The following is a 12,678-nucleotide window of genomic DNA, read 5'->3' as shown; positions in this document are numbered from 1 at the left end:
GCCAGATTATGGAGTGAAGACCATCAGGTCACTGGGGCAGACGGACTGCCGTATCCTGTTCAGGTCAGAGGTGAAAAGGAAGACGTCAGACTCCGCCTCCGCCGTCTGGACCTGACAAACACCAAGAAGAAAAGGGTGTGTCAGGACATTCAGCAGCAATCAGGCCCAAATTAAAACAGTACACCAAGTGACATTGAGGAGGCGTCATTCCAAGTCAATTAAGGTTTATATTTGGAGAGGCAAGAAAGAGGAAAAGACTTCAACCTGTTGTGACTGAGGAGTGAAGCTGGGAACACCTGGGAGTGCTGTGGTGAGGGTGAGAAAGGAGTGAGCATAACAGTGATCACAGACAGCAAAAGATACTGTGTAGATAGGGTACAATAGGAGTGCAAATTGTTAAGCAAAAGGTGTAATACCGTCAGTTTGTAATAAACCCATCCTGTAAAAGACTGAATGTTTTTTTTGGTTCTTTTGCAATAGAAAGGTGTCACCCCAATATGAGGATTACTATTGCTCAATACCAAATTACAATTTAGAAAGCTGCCTAGTGCAGCTTTAATATCTACAATAGTGCTGTTGATGTGCAAAACCCTGGTGAAACGTGCATCTCTGTATGTTAGTATATGTTACCTGTGGGCATCACAACTGCCTCTTCCTGATCTAGCAGATCCACAGGCTGAGCTCTGGGACTTTCCATTTCTACATCTGGCTCCCTGGGTGACATAGGTTGGAGGTAGCGCTCGTCCAACCCAGGAAGTTCCTAAACACACAACAGGTTCATGTGTTAACTGAAGAGCTCAAATTGAATGGTTTTGCAGACCAGGGGTTTGATTCCTGCTGGGATCACATGAAGTGTATTCAATTATGGTACCGTACAGTAATGGCATAGTGGTATCAACTCGTCTCTACTAGAAGTAGTACCCGCTCAATCTGCCTATTGCCCAGAACTGATCGTCATAGCAACACCACAACGCTGCATGAAACTGCTGAGCTGCCAGTAAAAGTTTATTTTAGTATATCAAAACAAAACAAAAAATCAAACTGATAAAAAATAAATGTCCGAGTGAAGTGTTATATTGTCTCTCCTGATTCTAAATATAGTTCAATCGCTTGGTTTGACGAAGTAGAACTATTTTTTTTTTACAATTTACGAAATGTAGATGGAAAAATGAATTAGCGGATGAAATCCCTTGGTTTGTATGCTGAATGCGGAAGAGGATGTGACTTTGGCACTGCATTGTCACAGCGACTATACATTCATTGCATCAATTCATATACAGCACAGCTCAAACCATTTAGTTTCACCAAATACATGAATAAAAAAATAATCATAACAAAGTTTACCTCAACAACTGGGCTGTCCGGAGTGACACTCATGGACTCGTCAGCATCCACAGGTTCCTGGACTGCAGGAGGAGAGGGAACCAGCTCAGGGGAGGAGGGGGGAGGCTGGCTGGGTGCCGAACAGGGAGACATGGTGACACTCAGCATAGAGGATGGTTCAGGAACGTGGCTGGATGGAGGAGGTGGTTTGCATGGAGAGTGGCACAGAGGGGCATCCGTTCTGCTCCGGGGGGGCTGAGGGGTGCCAGCCTGAGAGGTGGGTGGTGCGCGGCGAGGGCTTTGCCTGAGAGGGAGCGTGAGGTGGGCCGGCGTGTGTGCGAGGGGAGCAGGGGAGGCGTGGGACAGAGCAGCAGATCGACGCGTGACTCTTCCAGGAGTCAGGTACTTGGTGAGGGAGGAGCAGGGAGAGGCCGGAGGCAGCATGGCACCACTCAGACGGCCGGATGTCCTCACTGAACCGGCAGAGATAAACACAAGAGAGAAATTAGGTCAAATCCTGCAGACTATAAAAAAGGTGACCGTCACCTAAAAGTGACTAGTTTGCATCCCTGGACTATTGGTGGTTTTCTCACCTGATGGTTTGGCTGGGCTCTCCACCTGGAAGAAACCTCCATCGAACGTGATGACAGGCTGGGCCACTGCCAGGGGCTGGGAGCCCTGAGGCATGGGGCCCTGAGGCGTGGAACCAGGTCCATCCTCAGCATGACCTGCAGCCTTTGCAGCTTTCTCTGCCTCTGCAGCCTGCTGTCTGGCTTTCATGGCAGCCTTCACTGCAGCCAGGCGAGACTTGGCTGCCCCGTTGGTCCCTGCTGGCTTTGGAGCTGGAGCGGAGGAAGGTTGTTTCTGTGACAAGAGACAAAAAGTCTTACTTTAGCTTGTGTTCACATCGTACCTTAAGGGACATGGCCATGTTGGAAAGGTACTGCACCTGGCATCTTCAGCGATGCAAAGTCATGGATAGTGACAACGGTGACAGATACTAGGGCAGTCAGACACACAAAACCATCCACTTAAGTGCCCTATTTTGAGGTGAAAAGGGGGACTGTCACCTAAAGTTGGACTAGTTTGCATCCCTGACTTTTTAGGCAGAGTGGGGTGCTCTCTAAAGTTGAGAATGCTGGAAAGGAGGAGTGCTCATGAATGATTTGTGAGCAGACTTCTCACCAAGAAGAGGCAGGGTCTCACATGACATTGGCAGCTCTCAGCTTTTCTAACTGTATTTTCTCTGTTTTCATTCTGGTTGTTGGTCTACCTTTAAAACCCAAGAAAGACGCACAAGTGAAGTGGAACTAAATTCCAAACAGCAATAGCTCCAATATCATTTTAAATTGCATTTACAAATTACACAACAAACTCTTTGCTGTGGAGAAAGAAAATGCAAGTAGAGAGCGGTCTTCTGTTCACCTTGACGGCCTTCCTCTGTCGGGGTCGGGGCTTGTGTTCCTCCACCCAGCCTCGGGACTCCAACCCTTTGAGGGCATCAAATTTATTGTCGACATCCTCCACCTGAAAGACGACAACAGGATGAAAGAGACAAGATTCAGTCAAAATCCTTATATTCCTCCATTTCCCTCATGACATGAACGTTGGCATGTTTTCAATTTGAAACAATGCATTACTGCTGCTGTCCTGAGGCTCTCACCTGGTAGTAAACCATGTCCCAGAAGCCCTGCAGGTCAGAGCAGGTGGTGATCTTCTCCCCTCTGACCAGCTCGCAGTCGTCCACCAGACCAGCAAACTGTTTAAAGCGCTCCTTCATCAGCAGCCGGGCTTGGCCAACCACTGTGCGCATCCGGTCTCTCACTGCACAGGTGAGGAGCACAAGAGAGACATGTACTCACACCGTCGCTTAGTTAGGAAGAATGTCATTTTCCCACACAGTCACAGTCACATATTCAACACGTCACAAATCTTGTTTCTGCTCTGTAAATAGTTTACTCTTGTGATCAAAAAGACTGATCCAAAGCTCAGTTCTGAAGCTATAATGTAAATTTGGGGAGGAACAACAACAAAAATGGGTCGAATCTCTGTCCACTTCCGGCCGAAACCACGCCCACTTCCGGGTTAAGCGGGGGGACTACACCACTGGTCACACCACACAGTGACATATTCAACGCGCCACACCACAGTCACATTGAACACGTCACACCGGCCTCTGGTAAAAGAGAAAACACTCACTTTCTTCTGGGATGGACTCATCTTCTACTTTATACTCCCAGTTGCCACAGTGAGCGATCAGTTTCTCCGTCTCATTGGCGATTTCTGACCTGAACATACAGAGACATAGATACAATACAAAGTGAATAATGCACATTAGAAGTACGGCCTTGCAATCTTTTTGATGAGATTCTAGTTTCTTTACCTGAAGTATGGTACATCGTGCTTTGGCTCTTGGGGGCTGACTGGAGTCGGTAGAGCCGATGTGGGAGAGGGGCGGGGCGGGGAGCAGTGGGGGGATTTGGGGGGAGAGGGGCGAGGCGGGGAGCAGTGGGGGGATTTGGGGGGAGAGGGGCGAGGCGGGGAGCAGTGGGGGGATTTGGGGGGAGAGGGGCGAGGCGGGGAGCAGTGGGGGGATTTGGGGGGAGAGGGGCGAGGCGGGGAGCAGTGGGGGGATTTGGCGGGAGGGGGTCCGTTCTGCTCAGCTTGAGACTCGAGGTCGAACGCAGGAACAGGAGCAGAGGGAAGATTGAAGCTGGAACAGAGGAAATCAGAATGGGATTTAGTTTTTTTCACTGGGCTTGAGTCTAATGTAACTTTAGAAAAAGTGTGGTTTGACTTAACAAGCAATGAGATCAGTCATGTGGTTTGACTTAACCAATGAGATCAGATATTTGTTCATTTCTACCTCCAAGAAATGTTTGCATCGAACAGACAGACCTTGGTGTGGGGAAAGCATCTTCTGAGCGAGGAGTGAGAGGCTGAAGTTTGAAGGAGGCCACGCCCACAGGAGCCTGGAACACAAAGCCCTGAGGGGCGAAGGAGGCTGCAGATTCAGATGAGTCCACAGGAGGGAGGCAGTCCGGCGGAGCCGGGTCCACCACCATCTCCTCCTCCTCCGTGCACAGTGCTGGGCTGGAGGGACAAGCTTTCTGCTCCGGTTCCCTCAATGCAGGCTCCTACACAAGACATAAACTATAAACTAAACAGCCTAAAGGTACGTTTGCTCCTGTGTTACCAGATGTAAACTATAAACTAAACAGCCTAAAGGGACATTTGCTCCTGTGTGTTACCACTACCAGACATAAACTATAAATTAAACAGCCTAAAGGTACGTTTGCTCCTGTTACCAGACATAAACTATAAACTAAACAGCCTAAAGTTACGTTTTCTCCTGTGTCACCTACAGACATAAACTATAAACTAAACAGCCTAAAGGTACCTTTGCTCCTGTGTTACCAGACAAACTATAAACTAAACAGCCTAAAGGTACGTTTGCTCCTGTGTTACCAGGCATAAACTATAAACTAAACAGCCTAAAGGTATGTTTGCTCCTGTGTTACCAGAAATAAACTATAAACTAAACAGCCTAAAGGTGCATTTGCTCCTGTGTTACCAGACATAAGGCTAAACCCACTGCATCTGAAATACACTGAAATGCTTACCGTTGGCACAGCTGATTGGACCTTGTCGTCAGCAGTCACTGTAGAAAAGAGGGACACAGACAGAAAAAGGTATAATAATAGACAAATAAAAGTGTACAGGGTTCACAGAGAAAAAATAAAGAAAAATAAGACTCATCAATAGAGAGCCCAAGTGAACGTCACTTCCTGCCATTCTATCTGTACCAGTGTCTGAAAAAATATGAATGGTGGTGAACGGTGATAGACGTTGCTTTTTTGATCCCGTTTGAATTGTGCCACGGGGTACACATGTCATGTTTGCCAATGTAAAAGATAACTTTGCAAGTCAAGGAAGTGGCAGTTTGTGGTAAAACTGTTGCACTATAAGTTATAAATCAGAAAGACTACGCACAACCAGTCGCATAAGTGACGTCTCTCCCGCCAGTCCATGTTGTTGATGGTGTGACATATTGTGTGACACGAGAGTGTAGTCGATTGACAAAACTAAACCTTATGTTTCAGGACAAACTGTGACTTTCTTGACATGCATAGTTATCTTTTAAATTGCCCCCGGCACAAACTGATTTCCCCACTAACAGTTGTTCCTGGACGAACATTTCTTCCTAGTATGGGCCGGGAAAACCCCGCCCCGAACTGATTGGTCGCCACAATGGCTTCTTCCTGAAAACATGCAGCAAGTAAAAAATATGTGGTTAAGATTAGGGTTACGGTTTTCTCATCTAACCACGACCATACCAAATTGTTGTACTTGCCCAAAACCTAATGTCTAAACCTAATGTTTTATAAAAATGTGTGTGGTTTGACTGGGTATCGAACCCCACTCCTCAGATTGGAAGGCATAGGACCGAGCACAACTGCATTTTCTTTCAGACCATAACCCTAATCTTTTACTTGCTGTTCAGATGGTGCGTGTACCCCGTGGCACAATTCAAATGGGATCAAAAAACTAACGTCTATCTACGTTCACCAGACCATTCATATTTTTTTCAGACGCCGACGCTGGTACACTGAGAAAGGCAGGAAGTGACGTTCACTTTGACTCTCTATATGGGTTGTGGTAAGGATGTTGTGGATGCAGTCATGGTGACAACAGTAGATACCTTTGTTGTTCCTTCCTCTGCCAGGAGGGCGGGCTGCAATCTTGATATTTGCTCTGGTCCTTGTCACTCTTGCATCTGTCATGTTTTAGTATTACAGATGGTTAAGTGTAACTGTACTGTGTTGCTTTGTACTTCCAACAGAAATGCTCCTCAAAGTCCCCATGAAATGAACTTCATTACTTTTTTAAAAAGGAAGGAAGGAAGTAAAGAAGAAGTAAGGAAATACAAATTCTATTTCCTGGAAATCCACCTTTATGGCGACTTCATGCTGCACCATAACATAAATTATAACCAATGAAACCACCACAGATTGCAGAACAATCAAACATCAAATACAACTGCCTTCCATTGGTTTTTAGGCTTTTGAAAAATCCCTCGCTGTGTTAAGTCTCACCCCAACATCCTGGTTCAACAGAAAATGCATCAAACCAAGGCAGTAAAGATGCCATTTCATGGGCAAGTGAAGGTTTGGTTCAGTCTGTACCTGCCGCAGAGTTGTCTTTAGTCTTGTTGTTAGCCAGAGAAACAGCCTCGACAGCAGGCCTGTTGGTCGATCTGGTTGACAGAGCCCGCACGACCGGCTCTACTAGAGAAGGACATGGGACAGACACAAAGATTAAGAGGAAAAAGTCCTGTTACGCATGATGAGCTTTGTTTTGTAGCATTAGTTACCTGTAGAGGCTTTGGTCCTGCTGGTCACATTAGGTGCTGGCAATGGGTGGACAAGAGCAACCTGCCTTGTCCACCTCTCCACAGCAGGCTGGACCCGCCTACCAGTTGACCTCTCCACAGCAGGCTGGACTGTAAGAAAATGGGAGGTCAGAACTAAACCTAGCCCCATATGTTCCCCTGTTGTCCGTTCCTCTGAGATCCACTCTGAATCAGCATCACACAGCGTTCCATAAGGAAATTGGGGGGAAGGTGGGGGGTCATGTGTTCAAAACGCTCTACTACCTGTCTCCAACGTCCGAGCGCAGATCCAAAGATATCATAATCTCCCTATGGAAGCCATCATCACTGATGATGTCATCAGTGGGACAGACAAACAGAGTCCTAGGCTAGCTCCCTTTTATATAGGCATCTCGCACGCTCGATTCCTAGGCTCGCCCGCTGCGCGGCCTCGCCTGTCCTGCAGCTCACCAAGCTGGCCGTGCAGCTCGCATTCGCAGCTCGCCTGCTGTGTGGCCTTGCTTGCCCTATTGGCGTGTACACAATGTCTCCCTCTCTCTCCCTCAGTCTCTCTCTGACTGTGTGTGTGACTGAATTGATGACATCACTGATGATGTCATCAGTGGGATTTATAAGCAGAAGAAAGAATTCCTGCACACTATCCAGTTACTGGCAAACTTTATTGTAACGTTTCCGTCACTCAGACCTTCATCAGGTAAAAAATGATTACGTTGTAATAAAGTTTGCCAGTAACTGGATAGTGTGCGGGAATTCTTTCTTCTGCTTATGGACTCGATCCTCCGATGCACATCCATAAGATTGTGAGGGTGTGCATCGGCTCTTTTAGTTATCAGTGGGATTTATGACATCACTGATGATGTCATCAGTGGGACAGACCGAGAAATAAACAGAGCCCTAGCTCCCATTTATATACTGATGATATAGATAGACAGATAGATCGATAAGTAATTCAACGTACCTGTTTTCACAGCAGTGCTTCGGACCTGTTCCTTCTGAAGCTGTGGAGAAAGCAGCAACAAAGCACAGGTAAGGTTTGAAATGAAAACAGTGAGAGGGGTTTGAGAAGAACAGAAGCCACTTTTACACAGAGATCCATGAAGTCCCGCAATGAGTGCAGCGTTGCCTTTTACAGTCACAGACATGCTTTTACACACAGACATTCTCTGGCATGATGTTCTATCGTTGCCATGGAGATGTGAACTTGCGCCGATCAGAGGGAATATCCTCACCTACGACGTACAGAGGAATTTATCAGACGCACACAAAAAAGCCTAGCTGCTGGATTGTGGATTGTTATGAGAGAGAGAGACTGACAGAGAGGGAATCCTCAGAGAGAGACTGACAGAGAGGGAGTCCTCAGAGAGAGAGACTGACAGAGAGGGAATCCTCAGAGAGAGAGACTGACAGAGAGACTGTGACAGAGAGGGAATCCTCAGAGAGACTGACAGAGAGGGAATCCTCAGAGAGAGAGAGACTGACAGAGAGGGAGTCCTCAGAGAGAGAGAGACTGACAGAGAGAGAGACTGACAGAGAGGGAATCCTCAGAGAGAGACTGACAGAGAGAGAGACTGACAGAAAGAGAGCCTGTGACAGAGAGGGAATCCTCAGACCACGACTCACCACAGATGCAGACGCATGCTAAGATAAACACGTGTTGGCACGGAGCATTCCTTCTGGTGCTGTTGCAGTCATGCATCGTAGAGGTTACCTTTTTACTTTGACTTATGCCCTTTCCCCTCTTTATTGCTGTGACGGCCGGAACGTCAAATGTATTATAGAATTCCTATGGAGTTATGGATTTGTTGGGATATAGGCTATTTAGTCGGCTATAAATGCACAGGAATACTATAGTTGTTTTTGGGAAGGGAATTAACACGCACAGACGAGACTACAGTAAACAGCACAATCCCCTCCCTTCCCGCAGGTTACCCTTTTAAACAGATGTTGATTCGGGCGGGGCTTATACTACCTCCCCTCCCGGAACTAAAGACGCAACAAAATGACTCGCCGTTCTGTCCTTGTGACTTTTAAACAGGAGGCGAGGCCTAATGATGCAGCAACGATCATAGCTTCCACAGGCTGTGTAAAAGGGGCTAGTGAGAGGGGTTTGATAAGTAGTCTGGTAAACCACCCGGTTACGTGAACTCACATTTCATTTCGTTCTACCAGACCGTCTGGCCTCTCAAGCCCTGGGAGGGCTTCTGCAGAAACGGCAAAGCGTACGAGCCAATCAGCGACCCGCCTCGTAGTTGACATTGTAACCGGCCAATCAGGAACGCCGCTAGCAAAACAATAACGGCTGCCTCCTTGCCTGTCCGCCTCGAGGACTGACGTCAACGTTCGTCGAGTTTAAACAGCCATAAAGTGCAGTTATAGCAGAAATAGACTCAATAACAACAATTACACAAGTGCAGGAGTATGCAACAGCGGAGTTTCTCAGCGGAAAATATGTTCGATTGGATCCAACGCTGATTGGCTGAAGGAGTTGTCTGTCAAGGCAATTACACCCGCCCAACTTCCGCCCACTGCAAAACATTAGATGAAAGCTTAAGGCCAGATGGCAGTAGAACAAAATGAAATATGAGTTCACATGAGCAGCTGGTTTACCAGGGGTTTGAGAAGGTGTCAAGGATTTGGGAAAATTTGATACCTTCTGCACTTGCTGCTGTTTCATAGAGCGGGTTACCCGGGTATTCTGAGGTTGGGCTGCCTTTTCCTGATGGGAAGACACATGCAAATCAATGGGACCATTTATGAGGAGTACTATAGCATACTAACACAGTAGGGTACCAGTGAGATGTCAGAGCTCCGTGGAAGCCTTACAATATGAAAGCAAATCTCTTTAGATATACAGGTTTCTCTAAATCTAAAAATCATAGTACTTTAAAAGGTATGAGCTGGTCTGATGAGGGGTCCTCTCTCACCTGAGCGCTGGCACGTGGGACCAGAGGCAGATCGGCAAAGGACATGGTATCCGTTGGATGGTACCGCCCCGTCTTAAACACTCCTTTACGTTCCTTCTCTCTCTTGTCCTTCTCCTTCTCCAGTGCCTTGCGTTCTTTCCAGCGCTCGAGCTGTTTAATCCTCTCGTTTAGGGCCACCTCTGTGGAGAAGGGGAAGAGGTGTGGGATAATGGTCACTAGATGGCAGGGTATGCTAATTAATTGTTTGTCTCTCTGAATCAGTCCATATGAATTGGAGAGCAAATCCTTTGGGTGGACCATGGTAAATATGCAACGTTCACCTTCCCACACCTTCTTCAACATCAAATTCAAGGACTTTCCAGGCCCAATTCCCTCAAATTCAAGGAGCCAACATGGCATCGTTTGAGACACGGATCAAGGTTAATTACTATTTACAACACTTGAGAATTTTTATAATGAGATCTAGCAGGCTTTACAGAAGCAATTAAAAAGAGTGTCTTGAATGTGTGAACACTTCTTAACTGCGCGGCTGTGTTACAATGATGGCAGACTATGTTGTGTTTCAATTTCTATTCTTGCACAAAATCTATAAATTCAAACACTTTCAATGACCCATGTCAATTTTCCAAAACGTTCAAGGCCTTGATTTTTTTTAAATCAGATTCACAAACTTTCAAGGATTTCAACTTCAAGGACCACTGGGAACCCTGAATATATGGTATACCGGTAATAATATTTGAAAGCAAAGTTACCATGGTTTGTTGTACATGCTCATTTGTAACCAAACCACCACGACACTACTGAAGCTCTTCTTTTTGGAATTAACTCCTGATGTGATGTGAAACAATAGGCTATTGATGCCCCAGGTAACGTTAATCAACCCTTACGTTTAGTTGTTGCCTTGTCCTGAACGGCCTTGGTGTTGGCGGTCATGGAGGCATCCAGAGTGGAGCTCTCAAGCTCAGGCAGCTTGTCCAGCTGCCTGCGGGTTTCCAACAGGCGGTCCCTGTTCTCCTTCTGGGACTGAGACCGTCTGCGGGACATCTTCACCCGCAGCATAGACACGCTGCTGTCCCGCTGGCGCAGGCTGGCAAAGCGAGACTCCATGGTCACACAGTGGTCTGGTCAGGTGAGCAGAAGATGGCGTAAGAGGCGTATTGCAACATAAGTTCAAAGAAATATCACTGTTGTTACAGATGTTGATGTACAATGTGGAGAATGTAACATGAGCTGTGTCACTAACTTAGATATGGCAAGTTCAACTGTTAATTAAGCAGAGAAATGGTCTAAACTTGCTTGTTATTCCCAGGGTTTCTACACATTTTCAAGTAAACAATTCCATAGATTTACCCTGACCCTGATTTGTTGAAGATTTTGTCTGGTGTTAAATATGGTTTATGCAGATAGACGACACCTTGCCCCTGCTAACCAGGTCATATATCACTGTCAGATAAAGACTGTTCTTCACAGCCACGAATATCACATTCTGATATTAGCGTCTGACAGATCAGAAGTGAGGTGAGATATATGTGAGATGATTGGTTTCTACATACTTTCCATTTTAAAACTCTAATATAACTAATATTTTTCCCGGCATGTTCTTGACTGGATGTGATAAATTGTGCATTCCTTTATAACTGGGGACTGGTAATCGACCCACTTCAAAGGTCATGAGCTGGGACGGTGACGTCACCGAGCTGGTATTTCCCATTGCAAACTCGTATGAGCTTCAACAGCCCTGACCTCAAAAATCCAACAGTAGTTATAATCGTAGTAATATTGTTTAGCACTTCTGTCTTGTTTGTGTCTCATTAAATCAGCTGTACACACAGCACTGCCTAACTTCTATCTGTGTGGACATGATGATGCAGTGTTTGTATGCGCAAAATGTCGCGAAATGCCATGTTGTCAATTGTTATTGCTAACAATGGCTAGCCTGGCTAGCGACTGGATCTGACCAATTAACAGTGAACTTCCCCTCAAGTTTTCTGCAAATGGAACGCTAACAAAACGGATGCGATGTCATTTATAGCCTCCACATCCCAGTTATTTTGCGAGAAAGGAACGCACGATTAGGTGCAGGGTATTTTGACATAATGCATGCTGAAAGTGGCTGGCTCGTAAGAGCATCCCTCTGAACATTATTCTGATCAACACAAACAACTGCGGACTCAAAGTGACTCTACTACAAAAAAAACATTGACGCTATTATTATATTAGCCGCATCGCGGCTATGATTATGTGTATCAGACCTTTCCTGTACCACAACATGTTCCATATTTTCCGACATTTTTTCAAATTCCCAAACTATTCAAGACCCGGAAATGATCGATTGTTTTTATACTCTTCTAGACCTGGGTAGGAATACGTTAACGTTAAGCCCAGATTTCATCCCAACCACTGATCCTTCTCAACTAAAGTTACTGTTTTGTGAAACAAGGACCCACAATCGAAATGCAATGCAAATGATTCAACGTGTTTGTAACGTTAGCTAACGCTAACTAAGCTAACATTAGCTACTCGAGGTTTGTTTGGTAACTTAATTTGTTGTCGTTAACTGGTCGTCGAGAGATTTACCAAAAGTTGAACGATACATGAATAAGGTTAAATCAGTCACAGCGTTCGATAACACCGTATCTTACCGTTTAAAGTTCCAGAAACTAAATTAACGTTGAATCAAAGTGTTCCTGACTTCCTGTTGGCTGAGCTAACACACACAGCGGACCGAGACGAGACATACAAAACAAGCAGCAGAGCGGGTCAGTTTAAATTTGTCCAACGTTACGGAACTCAGGTTACTGATTGGCTACCAGAGAGTCGTTTCCTGGCAGGAACGGTAGGCGCTGATTGGCTGATTTTGATCTAGCCCCTTCCTTCTTCTTCTTTGCTCAATTTAATGGCGGATCGCAAACAACTTTTAGGTGCATACCGCCACCTACTGTACGAGAGTGTGTAACATGTTATTTTACCCCACTAGGCATCTCGATTCCTAGGCGAGCTGGCCCTGCAGCTCGCATTCGCAGCTCAGGCGCTGCGCGG

The 12,678-nt window shown here is 46.1% G+C and overlaps 1 protein-coding gene across 1 annotated transcript; it reads right to left on the bottom strand.

Annotated features, from left to right (window-relative positions):
• Positions 1-5: 5 nt before the first annotated feature.
• On the bottom strand, positions 6-12,357 carry dlgap5 (discs, large homolog-associated protein 5). Its single transcript, XM_083634530.1, has 19 exons — positions 12,282-12,357; positions 10,527-10,760; positions 9,640-9,818; positions 9,366-9,431; positions 7,674-7,713; positions 6,698-6,826; positions 6,510-6,611; positions 6,026-6,100; positions 4,947-4,984; positions 4,222-4,460; positions 3,707-4,036; positions 3,523-3,611; positions 2,987-3,147; positions 2,749-2,850; positions 1,917-2,187; positions 1,345-1,796; positions 631-760; positions 265-305; positions 6-111 (listed from the first exon to the last, which is right to left on the bottom strand). The coding sequence occupies exons 2-19, from the start codon at positions 10,744-10,746 to the stop codon at positions 7-9; spliced, it is 2,769 nt and encodes a 922-aa protein (XP_083490656.1). The 5' UTR covers positions 10,747-10,760; positions 12,282-12,357; the 3' UTR covers position 6.
• Positions 12,358-12,678: the final 321 nt, after the last annotated feature.

This window comes from Poromitra crassiceps (assembly GCF_964638095.1).
Source record: "Poromitra crassiceps genome assembly, chromosome: 4".
In the NCBI taxonomy this organism is placed as follows: domain Eukaryota; kingdom Metazoa; phylum Chordata; class Actinopteri; order Beryciformes; family Melamphaidae; genus Poromitra; species Poromitra crassiceps.
The sequence above is the reverse complement of the archived record's forward strand: the minus strand, read 5'-3'. Positions and strand labels throughout refer to the sequence as shown.

Bases quoted from the DNA above. Each gene is read 5' to 3' on its own strand.
- dlgap5 (XM_083634530.1), bottom strand. From the start codon at position 10,746: ATGGAGTCTCGCTTTGCCAGCCTGCGCCAGCGGGACAGCAGCGTGTCT. The intron at 7,714-9,365 runs GTATCAAATTTT...CTTTCTCCACAG, and splicing joins AACAGCAGCAAGTGCAGAAG to CTTCAGAAGGAACAGGTCCG. The intron at 4,037-4,221 runs GTCTGTCTGTTC...CCTCTGTTCCAG, and splicing joins GATGCTTTCCCCACACCAAG to CTTCAATCTTCCCTCTGCTC.